At 38.7% G+C, this 18,028-nt stretch overlaps 1 protein-coding gene across 1 annotated transcript in view; it reads right to left on the bottom strand.

The window, feature by feature from the left end:
• Positions 1-3,499: 3,499 nt before the first annotated feature.
• The window catches only part of RTKN2 (rhotekin 2), a 30,721-nt gene continuing 16,192 nt past the window's right edge, over positions 3,500-18,028 (bottom strand). Inside the window, exons 8-12 of the mRNA XM_062496906.1 lie at positions 17,021-17,127; positions 15,877-16,008; positions 8,012-8,177; positions 5,975-6,082; positions 3,500-4,035 (exon numbers count right to left, since the gene is read on the bottom strand). Of these exons, the coding sequence (XP_062352890.1) occupies positions 3,500-4,035; positions 5,975-6,082; positions 8,012-8,177; positions 15,877-16,008; positions 17,021-17,127 (1,049 nt within the window). The remainder of the gene's footprint in view (positions 4,036-5,974; positions 6,083-8,011; positions 8,178-15,876; positions 16,009-17,020; positions 17,128-18,028) is intronic.

Genomic DNA, 18,028 nt, shown 5'->3' with positions numbered 1-18,028 from the left:
ATGCCATCCCAAGACCAAGTAAACGGCTGAAACATTAGGTAAATATAAAAAGTTAATAAATTCAGTCTTCTGCTGTGCTCCAAGCCTCATGCCAGCAGGAGGCTGCCAAATGACTTTCAGGTTTTGATCACAGATATTTTGAGTCATGCAATTAAAGCATCCTCATGACTGAATGCAGCCACTAAGATGGTGAAACATTACATTCTCCTCTACCACCTGGGAGCAGCAGTTTCTTAAGGGGCACTGACTTTATTGTATAGCTGAGCTCTGTAGGTCCTGGCAGCCTGCAGGTTTTATTCGTTAAACCAATTTGCTTCACAAAGATGCAAAGGCAAAAATGGCAACAGAGAAGGGGGGAAAAAAAGGAAAGATGAAGTAACAATGAATACTAAAACCTGAAGTCAACTCTTCCTTAATAACAGGGATTATATAGTTCTGAATCAGATGAATAGAATAATTAATGGCCTCATTTGCTTAGTGGTGGTCACTGCAGTATCATGAACTGGCCCACATGAGTCTAATTTAAGCATAGACATAAAATACCAATATAGCTTCATGGAGAATAGGTCTTGAACAACAGGTTGCATTTTACTCTTTGATGTATTAAGCTTGGCTTGCAGACACCTGCACTGAGGTGTTATCCACAAGAGCCCTGAGTACCTTTCTAAAAACAAGATGAACATGTAATTTTCTTTAAAATATTATCATAATAATTTCAAGATACAGTATTAATAGGGATTCAGCAAGAAATACAGCTGTTTGCCAGCTTACTCAAAGTTTTAAAAGCTCAGGGATAAAAGAAATTCAACGGCCTGTTTGCTTTTCTCCACCCCCTACCCATGTCACTGATGTAATATAAACTTATCACCTCTCTCTACAAACCTTGCCTTGCATTCAATTTTAAAAATCAATGATCTGGAATAAACTGTAAAAATCACTTGCAATAAATTTGCAAAGGACATGCAGACTGCTGGAGTAGTAAAGAATGAGGACAGGTCACTCACACAGACCAATCTGGATCACTTCATGAGCAGTATTTTAATGCTGGTAAACCACAGTCTGTATTTCCAAGAAAATATAAGGTAGGATAACAAGAGGATGATGTACCACATTCTTGAGAAAGATTCTGAAGAGGACTCTGTCCATAAAAGCCAGCATCCAAGGCAATACTTCCACAAAAAACCAAGATAATGCAATTTTTGAGGAAAGAGAGAGGGAGATATTCATCAGAGTAAGAGGATCACATTATGGCTCTATACAGTCCTGATGGATCACTATTGACATGTGGCATCTAATTCAGATGTCACCCTTACAAAAACTTCTATACATGAGAAATACAGAGAAGAATGCGAAGATTAATTCACTGCCATAGGAAAGTTAAGGAATTCAGCACATCTCATCAGAGAAAAGGTTAAAAGGGACATAATCATGATTCATAACTACACACAGGCAATTAGAAAAGCTGATACTACAGAGATCAATATAAGCAATCAAATGCATAAAAAGACCAAAATAACTTAAGGTGGAGCTAGAAATGCAAATAGAAAATCAAGTGAAAAATGTACCTGGGGTAATTAACTATTGCAACAGGAGGTGTGAGTGAATTCTCATCACTTGAAGATTTCAAATTAATATTAAACGCCTTGCTGAAATACATATGTTCAGTTCAAAACAAAGCCACTGAATTTAATAGAGAAACTGCTTGTTGAAATTCGGTGGCCTGTTGAATTTAAAAATAAATCCTCATTATGGTGCTTTCTTATATTATGCATTTATGAGATTTTTTAAAAAATATAACTACAGAATGAAAGGGGGTTGCCAAGAAAAGGTGTATTTTCTTTCTGAGCAAGAAACATTTAAGGCTAGATTTAAAGCTAAATAAACTGCAGCTGCATTTTGGAAAATATGCTTCCCCCCAATTTTTCCCATTTCTTGTTCAGAATTGTACAGTCCACTTAGTCGACTGTCTGATTTACATAATCATGTAGTTTTTCTTCAGTTTTCTGTTCCTATTTATAAGCCATTCACAAACCATCCACTTAAGTAACAGCATGATTTATTGTAGGAATGATTATGGTTGTTTCAGGGGGAAAATGGAATGTGATTAAACAAAGAATGAACAAGGACATTCTAGAACAAAGGGCACTAATCCTGCAAAAGGATCTGTAAATGAAACCTGCCTCTCAACTGCATCCCAAATGAACTACTGAGGGAATTCAGCGGATACCTTTACAACTAGGCAGCCAAGACCTTAGCTGAAGATAGAAAAATTAGATAAAATAAACCAACCAACCATGCTCACAGTATCTTCTGGAGAAATGGTAAATCTCCCAGAGCCATCCACATTTTGGGGAAAAATAAACAACAACAACAAAAAATTAACTGTACATATACAGTTGCTGATATGACCCTCTCAACACAGGTCTGAGCACAAAGACCCCAGAGGGAGAACTGCAAGCAGACCTTTACCCTTGGACAAGTTCCAGCATCTGAGACAAATGCATCAACCAAGGAAATGGTTGGGTATTTAAGCTGTAGATGTTTTGCAAGTGCCACAGGAATCCTAACAACCCGTACTTCTTACAGAGCTGGTGAACAATCTGATGAAAGAATATCAAAGCTCAGTGTCTTCACCTGAAGTGCTTATTCTCTGCTATTGCAGAAAGAACAAGTGGTGAAAAAACCCTGTTTGCTTACCAGTAACACTGCCTGTTTACAAACCAGCTCCCTACCAGAAACGGCTGAGAGGCTCCACAAAGGAGGAGCTATGTTACAGAGCCACATTTGTCAGGAAAAACAACCACAAGATAAGCACGTGCCTATCCAGCAACTAATTTAAACGCTTGTCTTAGCCCAAAATAAACAGCAGTGATGGATCATATCATTGCTCAAAGACAGATAACCCTGGTCCATTCCAATAGCATATGAATCAGCAGGAACTTGGGAAATCCCATGCTAAATTGATAAAACTGCCTCAGAAATCCATGTGGAGTTACAGAGCCATTCAGAACAGGACAAAAGCTTTTCATACATGATTACAATATCAGTGTTTCCTAAACAGCAAGGGAGAGAGAAGATGCAGCAAACATGGAGCCCAGGAAAATCAGCTTTGCAAGATCTGTGCTGAATATGTGTGAATTCCCACTTAAGTAGTTTGAGAAGCTGTGGATGGGCTAAGCTGAGGCACTGGTAGAAGGCATTGGTAACATCTCTGCTGTGGGGACAGTTGAGGTTACCCTGAACACTGTGGTTCTTTCAAGAGTAAAGTACTGTTTTCAGAAATAGCACCTTTACTCCAGACAGAGACAAAGCCCCCCCCAATTCTAGTGCAATTATTTAGATGCAAGCACTAATGAATACAGCTGAGACTGCAGCTAGCAGTAATGCCCTGGCTTCCAGGAAACACTTGAGCTACATGTTAAAATCTACTTTTAATGAAGATTATTAGGAGAAGGCTGAGAAACTTTAAATTCCAAAGACTTCTCTAGGCCTATCACGCCTATGGATGCAACCAGGACCTGGGGTCTAGTATTTCTGTGATGCCTTTCTGTCTAGGGGCTGGTACTGGTTTGGTTTCAGACTTGGTCTTGCTCATCAGAGAAATGGGATTCTCCAGGCCAGCAAAACCACTTTTACCACAAGGACCAATGGGTGTTTGCAGCTGCTGCATTTTTGTAACTAATACTGAGTCAAGGGAACAGCTACTGGTAGATGTGTGGTCAGGCTTCCTCCAGTTTTCCTTGTCCAGTTGCTCTGTGTTTACCTGTGCTTTTGCAGTGTATGGTGACTTATCAGAGGGTGGAGGCGGAGCTCTTCTTTTCTTTCCTCTGCTGTCATTAGGACTTGTAGTATCTCTTTTTGGGTTCAGATGCATGTTTTTCTGAACAGTCACCTCATGAGATCCATCAAAGAGTGACGCCCATAGGGCAGATGCAGGCTCTTTTTGCTGGCCAAGAAGGAACTCACCATCACCCTCTCCAATTTTCCTTTGTATGATATCAGATAAGCCCTCATGTTTCACTGGAGAATCAATGCCTGTAATTTTAAGGCACATCGATTAACCCAGATTAAAACACCGCCAATTATTTTACTTCTATCTATTTTGTTATTACTACTCAGAATACAAAGCTGCATTAAATGTCTCACCAAGTCTGAACTACTGAAGAGAATTAATGATGAAATGGAAAATATTACACAGGCTTTCCAAGAGAGAGCTGAGGTGACGGGAGGGAATTATTTTCATGACATTGAGGCAGCAGGGTAGGCACTGATATTTCTTTCCAAGTAAAAGAAAAAATAATGTACTACTGGGAAACCCGGACATATTTGTTATTAAACACATTTTGTTGTATAGTGCTTTGAAACTTTTGTTTCACAGGAGGCCCATGAAAGTCTATGACTAAATATTCTTGTGCTGCCAGCCATTACATACATAATTTTTCTCTATGGCCTTAAGACTGCCTTACTGCATTTCTTATTCTTCTTACTGAGTTTTCCACGTATACTGCAGTAGTACGCAATCCTCAAACAGCAGCAGTATCTGATGTTCAATAGAACCAACAGAACAGTTTAGGTTGGAAAAGAATTTCAAAGGTCATTGAGCCCAACCATTTCCCCAGCACTGCCAAGTCCACCACCAGCCCATGTCCCTAAGCACCACATCTGCACGTCTTTCAAATACCTCCAAAATGGTGCTCCCACCACAGCCCTGGGCAGCCTGTGCCACTGCTTGAAAACCCTTCCTGTGAAGAAATTCTTCCTAATATCCAATCGAAACCTCTCCTGGGGCAACTGGAGGTGTTTCCTCTTGTCCTATCACTTGTTACTTGAGAAAAGGGACTGAACCCCCCTGGTTATGCCCTCCTTTCAAGGAGCTGTAGAGAGCCATAAGGTCCCCCCTGAGCTTCCTTTTCTCCAGGCTAAACAACCCCAGCTCTCTCAGTCACTCAACACATGTGTGCTCCAGACCCTTTCCAGATTCACTGCCCTACTCTGAACAAACTCCAGCCCCTCAATGTCTTTCTTGTCACAAAGGGCCCAGAACCCAACACAGGATTTGAGGTGCCTCACCAGAGCCACCAGTGCTGAGTACAGGGTACTACAAATACTATATATAAGCCAGGAGAAAAATGGTGTATTAAGAGTGAAACGGAGTTTGTGTTCTGCTCCTCACTGAGGTACATGTATATCAGTGGAATTACACTACCATATTACTTTTGTAAAGCTTCTGTGTGGTTCCTTTACTGCATTTTTGCTCTGCATTCACAGCCTAGACACAACTTGCCTGTTCAGTGCTGTGATGCACGGTAACTCATGGCATTTTGAGCATCATCACAGCTCCATCCCAAGCAGCAAGCAGTCAGGCATTTAGTGTTGTACAGTGTTTATCAGTCAGTACTGCATTGGACCAGTAAAACAAAGTTACCTACATTTTCTAGTCTGTAAATATTACTTCTGTAACAAAACTATTAAAAAAATCTTGCTGCATACCATTTTTCTTTGCAAAAATACAAGTCCCAGACACATTCTAGCTAGATTTTCCAAGCATATTTTTCAACATCATTATCAAAGACCAAAAAATTTAGATAAGTTATGCTAAGTAAGCCTTCAAAGAGTTGTAAGAACAGAAGAGTAATTGCATACAATTGGTGTGCAAACTGCATTATTTTACCTTTACATTTCCTGAGCTGTATACTACTCTTACCATGAGTGTTTATTTCTAGTGACAGCTTTTTTGAGTATGTTCAGGGAAGAATGCAGATTTTTTAGCTCAAGGTATAAAAATGTATTCATTATTTGCACTATTACAAATTCAGATTTAATATGAACTCCTTGGTATGCAATTATGTTGCTCTTTCATTGTCTGAATTGTCCTTGAAAAACTCAGTGTTTCAAAACCAACACCAGAAGCCATCTGAATTCAGACAATGTTGTTTCTGTTACTCTGCAACTTGAAAAGGCAAATCCCACTTACTCATATCATGGTAGACGGAGGTCGCTTCCTTTGTCAGGAACAAAGGTGGTTTCCGTGGTGACATAATCTCAATTTTCATAAGTTCCTCACAACAATGCTTCCACTGGCCTGAGAGAGAAAAGAGAACAATGACTGGAACTTAAACACTTCAGCCTGAAAAAAAAATGGATGGAATTTATTAGGTTGTGTCAGGAAACTATCTCCAAAGTAATACTAAACAGTAAGCATTTACTTTTGTTTAGCAGGAACGCTCAGGATGTGTTTGTATTTTCACCTCTGTATTCATTCTCTTAGCACAACGGTCATAAGATCCTGGCTGAAATTTAAGCATCTCAGCATTACTGTTACACTATGATGACTAAAGATCATAATTTGCCTTCAAATCCCCAAACAGTATAAATCTGAGGGGAAAAAAAAATAGAAAAAAATTTAAAGTTCAGGAAGCTTCATCAATTTATCAAGGACAACTTCCAATATCCTGCAAGCCGGATATTATACAGCTATGTTACAATGTTATGGCAAAGGAACATTCTGTTTTAAAGAGAGGATAACTTGCCTTTTATCCCTTAACAGACAAGGAAACCTCTTGTTCTATTAATAGATTTTGACCTTAAGGAAAACAAGACATAGTAAAATTACTTTGTTCATACCAATCATTCCAAGTTTTCTGAGCACATTAATTTTAAGAGAATTTTACAACCAGGGAAGTAAAAGGCATTTAAATGCCAAGTGACCCATTTTTTTCTGAATCCAATGAAAATGTCTCAAAAAATCTGTGGGTAGTAGTCTATCTATAATGAATAAGAAGCAGATCTTTCACCGTACTCTGCAGATAATTTAAAGAGGATGCCCTAGTTTTTGCTTAGTGTGTTTCTTTAATTGATAGTGCTTTTTCTCATTGTAAATCACAGCTAGAAATGACTGGAAATACAACTATGATACTGAGTTTCTACAATCTCAATTCAATTCTTTTATTGGTTTTGTCTCTGACTAAAGACTGGTATTTCATTAATTGACCTGGTTCTGTTTTCTGACCTGATAAAAATGCCTATCAGGAAGTAATTCTACTTTGTCAATGGCTGCATAAAAGCTGACACTCTCTACTCTCAGTAAATCTGTGAGTCGTGCAGAAAGCAGAGAAAAAAAAAAAGACACATGCAAATTAATCTATGTAGTTTTTATAAGGATTTGGTGATAAACAAGGAACACAATATACTACTTCAACAATGTTTCACACACCAATGAATGAGTTCCCTCTGCCATGTAAGATCGGGGTAGTTTCAGAGGTCTGCCAAAGGATCAGGATAAACTTTATCACCTGTTGCAAAGGCTGAGGTACAGCTTTTACCAGGTCCAGGTAAGCAGTGTGTATTTGCCTGACTGGATGAAGTGTGGCTGGGCCAGCATATTCCCTTCTGATGAGGGCTACCAAAACCTTTGAACTACAACAGAATCAAGGAAACCCTGTTATAAGAAATTGTAATTTAGTTCATCCATAATACTGCTGAGCAAGGAAACCCCAAGTTTACTTTTGACTATTTCCAAGAGCTGGCTGAATCTGCATCATAGCCAAGATCCCACATGATTCCAGCATCTTCACCACTTGTCACTAAGGCTTTCATACTAAGGTTTCATACTTGCAGGATCTCACCAAACCAACACAACACTGGTAGGATGCCCAGGAAGAGGTGGACTTTTCCCACTACACAGGGAAGGAGGAAGAGACGGTGAGAATTTATCAGCTCTTAAGAACAATATCTAGAACACTAATAAACGAACAAGTTTTTTTGAGACTGATGGACATATTCTGCCCCTGGTCTCCTGCAGGAACACATGGACTTTGGTTTAGTCAAATATTTGCCTTCCAACGACTTAGACCACCAACCAATATTATGCCAGAGAACGTATTTCTTTTGATTCTTGTAAACAAAGGCTTATGAGGCAATTCCAATTCAGATTGCTCAAAGATCCCTTTGATGTTACATAATGCCCCATTCGGGGGGGCACGCTGCCAGCAATGCCTGCCTGCTTACTTACTCAGATCATAAAAGTGCTGCCAGAAAGCCTCCATCCACTTATGAAGTTCATCCCTACTGTCAGCAGCAAAATGTTGTGTCAGACCCTCTCCAGACACAGGGTTGATAACAGAGAAGTTATTAGTGCTTCTCTTGGAGTCCTTATCCACAGCCCGAATCCTGGTTTCCTAGGAACAACAAACTGTGATTGCTTCACACTGGCATCAACTTATAGCTAATCCATTGTAAGAAGGATAGAATTTGGATTTTTGTCTACTTCAGATTAATACCTAATAATAATTAAAAAAAAATAGATGAACTAATGTCAGGAACTGATTATAAAAATGTTTTCTCATAAAACTATTAAAGTGGCATTAAGCTTGAAAAAAGGGAATAAAGCACAATTATCGCAGTACAGTTCTGAATTACAGCATGTACTGTAATTCTGTGTTCCCTCTGCCTTCACCAGCTCATCTCACACTGCTCACTCTTCTCCAGAGCAGTTTAGCAAATAATCTACAATAACAGCAAGCAGTTCCTTTTCTCCAAAGGATTCAGATGGACAACCACACTATTACAGCTACTATTTACACCTCCTACTGCACTTCTGTGGGCCATTGTTCACCCACTGCACTGTAAACTTGTATCCATTTAATGTTCATCTTAGTGCATCAGGACATTCCCCTATATGCAACAGTGACAGGAAAACTGAAAAGAAACTTACCTAGACCATCTTTAAAGGGGCATTTGTAGCAGTAACCCATACACTTCTAAAACAAGATTTTGCTCTAATAGAAAAAAACCCCTGTTTCGCATTTAAAAATAGACACTTTAGTTTTAACTTAATTAGGGAGAGCTAAATAGAAATAATTAAATGTGTATATATATCCAAGAAGTATAACAAGTCTATAAAATCTCTTCAGCTAGAATTAGAAAAGCTCTCAGATTACACAGCACCACTGTTAGAACCAAGGTTTTTCCTTCTGTTCACGAACATAATCAATTGCTCTAAACTAGATCCAGTGGTATTTTCAGAGTATTTACTTTCTTTGTTATAGCATTACTACAGTAAAAATAAAAATTAAAAATAAAAAAATAAAAAAACACACTTATCCTTAACTCAGTGATATTTTTTTTGTGTGTAAAATGCTATAAGTTTTAAGTCTACCTAAAGCATAACTAAAAGAAATCCAAAACACAACTGGTCAACATTGCTGTTCATCACAACACGATGAGCAGATTAAAACAATTAACATCACTTTATTTACAGAACCAAAGCAGAAAGGCCTTTGCACATGCAACTTGATCTGACTGAACAAGCAGCAGCCCATTACAACACTGCTCCTCAGAGGACTTCTGGCATACCCAGGAGAGCAGAGTAATGAGTTTTGGTGCCAGGGTGCCAGCAGGCCCCCTGTGGCTGGCCAGCCTCAGATCATCCAACACACAGCAAAGACTATGCACGGCCCCCCTGCCACACAGGTATTCCTGGCATGGGCAGTGCCCAGGATTTGAAAGAAGCCAACAATCACAGCCAGGGCTGTGCTCACACATCTCCTGTCTGGATGGACAATGAATCTGACTACAAAGGTGGTTCCTCAAAATACAGTGGGGACAGAACAACCAGTTCACTTTTATACAACTCAACCAAAGGTTAAACATCTGCTTAAGACATTAAACATACACCTACAGAAATTAAGTTTACTCATGGGATCTCATGGGGATAAGCCTAATTTCAATACCCACAAAAAGTTATTCTACAGACCATTCTTCAGATTTCAAATAGTTGCTGAAGTAACTATCTGAAATACCAACAACTGCTTGTAGCATATCTGATGGATATGCTCATTTAAATTCTTCTGTCTAAAAATAGGAGATGAAGTAATTAATCTATCAGTGGTCTATATCCCATTAAATCAGGTAAACATACATACCAGCAAAAAAAAAAAAATTAAATCCAATAGATTAACATTTGATAGGTAAGAAATTCAAGCATACCATACATACAAGTTTATTTAATGTTTGCTGCAGGTTTTATTCAGCAACCGTGGTACTATTCAAAGGAGATAAATCCTCAAGCAACAATCTGTATCTGATGAATATTTCAGCAGTCATACAAGATACCATTACAGCAATGGGCTGATGAATTTGTCAAGCTTGGGTGAATTACATGACATGCCCAGTTCCCCTTAATAAAAACAAAACCCAAACCAATAAAAAGCTATTTAAAAAAAACCCAAACAAAAACAAAACAAGCAGAAAAAACGCCCCCAAAAAACCCCAACAAAAAGTGTTTTAATTTACCATGTTGTAATAATGTCTTTCCCGGTCTTACAAAAAACTGAACCAACTCTGCTGTAGCAGTTGTAAAGACCAGAACAATCTGTGGATGGCAAAAGGAAAACAATTGAATCCTGAACTCAAGTGACTCCTCCGGGGAAGCAAAAGCTAGTTTTATTTTCTTTATGCAAAAGATTGTTTCTTGAAGATGGGGAAAGACTAAAAATACATTGTATTTGTAAATACCAACCTTATACTATATTTCTCCCCACAGATAAAATCCCTTTGCCTGATAATACCTCTCTGGAAAACTGTGCTGTTTTTTTATTAATTTATTTCCTGGTAAGGAAGGAAAAAAAGGAATCAGTTATGGAAATAATTCCCTGTAAGGATCTTGGAAGCTTCCTTTAGATTTGACAAAAACCAATCAGCAGCTGATTTTTAATACTGACACATTGTTCTACCAATGAGAAAGTTAGATGTGCCTCTGTGAACACACATGTAAAGCCAAAAACTCCCAGGAGTCCTTCTTTTGCTTCTGGCTTCTCAACAGGTGCCTGTTGTGGCCAGGACAGGCCCTGTGCAGCCCACCATGGAGACATCGAGGTCAGTCAAAAAGGAAGAGTAAAATCACAGATGGGAGGATGAGAAGATGCCCTAGCTTGGACTGAAATCCTCTTGTAAGGCTATGGTTAAGACATGATTGATATATTAGACTCTTTTTCCTTGTAACTCTTGAAAAGCATGGGGTGGTTGAAGCATTCAAATTGCAGATATGAGCAAAGGCATCTATGCTAAAGCAAGTAGATGCTTAAGTAGATGTGATTTCATGAGAAGTTTAAACAGAGAGAGAGAAGAGTGGTGAAGACCCTTTGCCCCCAGGGAAGAAGACAACCTCTGTTCCTAGAGATGATCTCAGAGGCAGATTAAGAAAACCTTTGTTTTGAACAGCTCATCCTTAAAATAGTACCCCATACATTGACATGGCCCATAAAGGCAGCTGTGGGAAGGCTGTAAAAATGGGAGAGACCTTGCGATAGCAGATTTCTGGGCAGCTGCTATTCCTGAAAATGAAAAGCCATGAGAGAACTGGATTTTTGTGGCAAGTCCCATAGCATGACAAGAGAGACTCCTCTCCCTAAGTGAACTGGAGAAAGACTATTTTAGAGATTGTTTCTGTACGTTGTCAGTGTGAAAGAAAAGAAGGAGTAGGGGGGAGGAGAAGTGTTCTGAAGGTTCCATTTTGATTTTTTTTTTAGTCCTGTTAATAAAGTTCTTCTTTATACCCCTTAAAGTTTGAGCCTGCTTTGCCTTCCTCCTAATCCTATCTCACAGCAGGAAATGAGTAAATAATTCTAGTGGGTGCACTGGAGATTTTGCCAGCACTAGATTCACCACATAAATTGGTGCATTGACCAGGAAATCTCAAATTAGAACCAAAACCACTACAAAAGCTCTGATTTTCAGCTAGAGATAGAAGTTTTTTATTGCTGAGGTACAACATCTTCATGATAAACCAGTCCTGACACACAAAGAAGTACTGGTTATAAGGACCATTTTAGGCCATGAAAACAAATTACCTTTCTTGAAAATACCGAATAACCTAAAGATGGGGTTCTGTGTATCTATTTTAAGATTAAAAAAATCAAATCACATATAACAAACTCCCTTCGTGTTTTAAGTACAAAAAAGTAAACCAAACTGAAAATCAGTACAACACTGGAAACAAGTATAACCTGCACATGCATTGGTTTCTGTTGTAATATTAATAATTTCCATGAAGTTTTAGGCAAGCAGGGAAAAATGGTTACACTTCTAATTATGACTTCCAAACACTTTAATGCAGAAGACCAAATTCAGTCTACCAGCTAACATTTTGTCACTTCCTTGTTTTGTGAGCTTTTACTAATGTAACATCCTCATGGCCACTGGCTGGTCAGTACAATGTGCGACTATGACATGGATAAGCAATATTTGGGTATCTGTGCCACTGATCTCGGTAGCAATGCAGCAGCTGAAAACATGGAAAAGGAGATAGCAACATATGAGCAGCAAGCATTTTGTGAAGCATCAGAGAGCCAATAAAGCAGCTTTCAAACTGCTCAATTCGAGCATGTGTGCTACAAGGTTCTGGGTGTTCTACCTGCTTCCCCTGCCTGTATCCACAACCTCATTCAAGCAACTGCAAGACTAAACTGAGCAATGGGATATGAGATACCAGACATTTGAAGGCACTTAATTAGTCTGTGCTTTCCCAATGTATTTTCACAGCTATGAAGGCTTTTCCAAGCCAACCAGTGGGTCAAAGTCCTTACTACAGAGAATACAGATACCTCCAGGGCTTATCTCATCTCCTCATGCCGGAGCTCCCCAGCATGTAAAGTGAATATCGTTCATGTTGCTGGCTCCCTAAAAGCTTACAAGATCCAGAACTGATATCCATATTCCTCTGCTCCAGCCCAAGGATGAACTCCCTGGTTCCCTAGAAATATGCATGGGTCCCTTGAAATTATGCTGCTGCAACCAGTGCCACATTTTCCAACAAAGTACCTGCACCTGACCAGAACAGCTGTACCACCAAGGACTGTCATTCAAGGTAACTCCAGACTGATTTTGTCCCTCTGCTCCTGCTGCACTGATAGGCAGTGTTCCCATGAACCCAGAGCCTGTGGCTGCAAACACCTGCTGCTCACCCTGCTCCCCTCAGCAAACAGCATGAGCTCAGAGACAGCCCTGGACCTGCTGACCGCAGGGCCCCGGGACAAAGACTGCATGGACAAAATATGCCACCAAGGAAATCATGGCACTACAGTAATTTGAAGCAAGATCCCAGAATCCCTCAAGCTTCATGAACCCATGGCACAAGAGAAGTTTTACAGTCTATGAACCAAACACAGAATGTAGATTATGTATTCCAAACACTGAATAGCTAACATGAATTGCTGGTACATGCACCAATTTGCTAAGCTATCACGTGTAGGCAAGGCCTTTATTTTTCATTTCAAACTAAAGAAAACTTGAAAAAATTCAGGAACTAGCCTATAAAGGATATTTCTTCAAATTGGATTCCAGTAAATTTTCTTTGCTACAGAAAATAACATTTCTCTTTTCCTACTTAGTTGTGCAATGTAATATGCTATAATCACATTTAGCTGGAACAATAACAGTAGCACTTGCATAATAGGAACTGCAGAACCATTCTTGCTCAAGAGCAGTAGCAGTGAAGTCATCTAAAGTTGAAGTAAATGCCTTCTTCAAGTCTCAATTCAAAGAGAATGGGAAATACAGCTATTGGTGTGAAGATTTTCCAGAGAATTTCTCATAAATCCGAATTATTTCATTACTTCTCAGAAAGCATATTTAAATTACATGCAAAGGATCAGCTTCACATTACAAATGAAAATGCCACGTATGAAACCTGAAGAGATTTTAGTTATAATGTCTAGAGTTGATGTTCAATATCAACTTTCAGTTTGAAATTGCTGTTTCTATAACAACATGTAGCAAACAAGCCCATACGTTTAGTCGGCTTTCATTTAATCTGTAAGAGTAATTTCATAACAAAGGAATCAAAAAATATATGCAGGCATTAAATTATTTTTCAAGAGACTATTTAAGTAGTAAAGGATCCAAATATGTTTTCAGTTGCATTTTCTTTTTTTCTTGTTTTAATTTCAATTGAAGAAGAATTCACAGTCATTCTCCAGCAGCCTGATGTTTTTGTGAAATGGTGTAACATAAATTATGTACCTTTTACATGTTAGCTTTAAGGATACTCTGCAGACATAAGGACAGTCTCTCAGCAAAGGCATACCAAGGTGGATTTTAGGTTCTAAATGCATTGTTTACTCAAAGAAACAAAATATCTTAGTACAATATGGTTATTTTAAAAGGAAAAGCAAAATTAGGATTTAGACAATAACAGAGAACTCCAAGGAAAGATATGAGGCAGCCTGATAATTTTAAAAAATATTCCTGTCATGTTTTAGAATGATTTAGTGATTCTATAATTTACTAGAGTCTACCATTTCTTAACTGATACTCTGAACAGCTGGAAAACAGAATTATGGCAGAGACCATCTAGTGAAATTGAAACTGACTGAAGAAGTAAACCTACTTAAATATATGTCACAGTATAAATATTTATTTAATGTAAATGTATGAACAGTTAGAAGAAAAAAATATCACTAGAAAAGAGGCAATTTTATTTAAGGAATCAATTTAAATCTTACCAATTTAAAAAAACCCATCCTAACACAAACAGGCCACATTGTTGTGACCCATTTAAATGTTTGGGTTCTGTAGCAGTCTCACTCTGAACAGGAATGCAGTCATCTCTCCCAGGAACACTCAAGGTACCAGAAGCTGACTCTGCTGCTGTCAGAAGCATCCTTTGTCACCCCATGCCCCCGCTTGCTCCCAGTCATAGATGAGCCCCATGCTTGTACCACACAAGCATTTGTGCAGCCATGTAATGAGCTGGGTAAGGAATTGATTAAAGGAACACATAGTTGAAGCCAAGCCTCCTCCTGCCCCACAGACAAACTTTAACTCCCAGAAGGTGCCTGTGCAACTGCTCCATCAGCTGCTCTGTGCCTGCCTGGCACAACGTGGTGCAGCAGCTGAACAAGCGGCTGGGCCCCAAAATGCTTCTCTCAGAATTGTTGTTGGCACTGAGTGCTCACAGCAGCACAGCAGCAGAATCCAGAGCGGCCTGTGCTCAATACAGCTTCCAAATGTGTCTGTTTACTAATGCAAGATGAACCCAGCTATGGCAATTGCAAATAACATTTAATTCTTCTGCCCATCTTTATGGGATATTAACCACCCTTGATGCCTACATCAAAACCAGTTTTTGAAAGCATCTGTTCTCTCTAATGCTTGCCATTCTAGAAGGCATTCTTCAATATCCTTCCCATAACATTACTAATTTAAATACTACTTTAGATTAATTACTGTTTCTTTGGCCAAATAGTAACATTTAAAATTTACATTTTAAACTCAGGTTTTTCAGTCAGGGCATGAACAACAGCAATAATGCCATCCTCGAGAACAGAGCTTCCAAAGTTATTAATGCTGGTTTTATCCAGAGCACAAGAAAAGCAGCTTATTTTAAGGCACTAAAATAATTTGAAAAATTTTCCATTTCCCCTTCTAGTTAAGGCTGTGGCCAAATAACACATAACAACAAAAAAGCTTTTGTTGGAATTCCACCTTGCTGAGGACAAAAGGCTAGCATTAGAACATTGCTAAGGCACTGTAAGCAATACATTTCCAAGGGTTGTCTTACAGAACTGTCATATAAAAGGTTACCACTTTTCCTATAGAAAAACTCCCTCCTTTTTGCCTCTACGCTAACCAGTCGAATGCAATAGAAGGAATTTACATCCACAGCTAAGGAATGTTATGTTCCTGCTGCAGGACTGCAAATTCCACTGAAGTACATCCCACCCTCATTCTACCTATAAAGCACTCTGCATACCAGCAGCTTAGAGCCCAAATGACTGCACATATTTCTTAAACCAAAAAAGAACCCCAAAATAATCAAATAAAATTTTAAACCCCAACAACTGAAAAAAAAAAAAATCCCCATACAACCAATTTTACCTTGTTGATGGAAACTGTCAATGCTGGCTCCACTTTAGCCTCAATTTCTTCTGGTGAGTAATAACAAAGGAGTTTGCCACCTCTCAGTATGCAATACAGCCTCCTCCAGCTCGTTAGACCTCCTACCATTTGCTAAGGGGGAGAAGTAGTCAGAAATTGCCAAACATGAGCCTAAAACAAAATCATATTGCAAGGTGTACACATATCAGCCCTGAATGATCAAAACATAGCCACAAAAAATTAATTCCTACAGCAAAGACTTTCTGTTACAGAACAGTTCAATCACTGATTTCTGAAATGTTAGCAGGACTTTAAATGTCTTCCGTGTTTTACAATTTTTGCAGGCTTGCCATGTGACACTAACAGTACAGAATCTGCTGGTTCACACAGAATGAAATCTAGATTTGGTGTCCAATGTAAAAAAAGAAAGCACCTTTATTAGCTACAGCAATGGCTCAATAATAGAAATAAAAAGAGTATTTCACTTTGGAAATACACAGTACATTCAACAAATGTCAAGCAAAGACATTTGTCTAGAATTTCCACTTTCTCAAACGAATTTTCTGAACAGCTTTCATAAAACCATAACAGTTTCACAACAAGTTTAAAGCCTGTAATTCAGCACTCCTGACAAACGATCCAGACCCTCTGGCCCTCCACTGTCACCTTCCCATATGCCTAGTTGTGCAACAAATCAAAATAGAGAAGTAAAGTGAATTCACATGAATAACTTCTGAAGGGATGAGTTTAAATATGGCTCCGTTTGCCTGATTCACCACACTGTGATAGGAACTCTTGTGTCAGCACAACAAGGGGTATGTACAAGGATGAGAGCCACAGGACTACAAGGACTGATGCTGTCAAGTACCACTGCAAACCAACTCTGAAACAAGAGTTGTACTTGATCTGGGTTAACAGCCTACATCATTCATGCTAAGGAAACATTGATTTCTCCATGCTCAGCCACTGAAGGCACCTTTTGTGAATGCAGCCGTGGAGAGTTTCCCCCTTGCTCTAGGTAGAAACAGGTAAAAACCAAGAGTTCTCAATACACCACTTCAGGTAAAAGCAAATGTTTTACCAATTGACTCCTAGTGACAGATATTAACAGCCCAGGATGCAAACACAAGCAAGGCCTTCTTACCTGCTGATTTAGAAATCCTGCCATCATATCCCTCACCATGCAGGAGGGCTGGACAACTAAACGGCAACACATGTTTCCATATAGGGGGAGCCAAAAAGAAGATTCCTCTGGGGGAAAGAAAAAGGCAAAAGACAGACAAACACTCAGTTCTGAACAATTGCCCTAAACATATAGCTTAACTTTCTACATCTGTTTTTACATTAAGATCATGGGGGTAAATAAGCATATTTTTGTATTTTAAGAAAATAAATTCAATCCCGTAGGATTAGATTAAAACTGATTTTTAGTCTCCACAAAATGTTTTTAATTTGAAAAAAATTACTAAATTCCAAAATAATTTCAAGTAAAAATGGCAATATTGTTCTGCAAAGACAAGTTGTTCTTACATAAAATGCAGCTCATTTCAGAGCTAGGAACTCTTTGAAAGGTAAGTACACCAGCCCTCTCATCTAGTTTGATACCTGAGCCCATCCCATTGTGGCACACAGCTACATTTATACATGAGTACTTTGCCTCAGATTGTTTTAATAAGGCTTGTAATATTTGTATCTACTTTTGCATTCAGCACTGGAAGAGCATTAAGGGTTCTAAGGAGATTCTAATGAATTGGAATCGCTCAGCTTCACTATGCAACAGGCTCTCTCTTCTGTAATTAGAAGTAGGAAATGAGAAGTTCCATTAATGTGAGACTGTCTTTGGTCAAGGTTTAGAAGTGCTTGTAATGAACCAAAATACCCAGGTATGTCCTTTCTCACCAGACTAAATTATGTAAATGTCAGAAAAAGGAACTTCAAGAAGAAAGAATATAAAGTACTAATAAGGAAAGGCTTACAAATATTGAAGGTACTCAGAATTATTCATCCAACACTTCAAGAAATAAATGGCCCATAAATCTTCGAATCTGTACTTATTCAGAATTACTGAAATGTGAAGAAGGAAATTCCCATTGAGCTCAAGTTTACCCCAGTAAATGATTTAAGTTCCCAGTGAAAGTCCCATGCCTTAACA

Source organism: Cinclus cinclus, chromosome 7, assembly GCF_963662255.1.
Source record: "Cinclus cinclus chromosome 7, bCinCin1.1, whole genome shotgun sequence".
Lineage (NCBI taxonomy): Eukaryota > Metazoa > Chordata > Aves > Passeriformes > Cinclidae > Cinclus > Cinclus cinclus.
The sequence above is the reverse complement of the archived record's forward strand: the minus strand, read 5'-3'. Positions and strand labels throughout refer to the sequence as shown.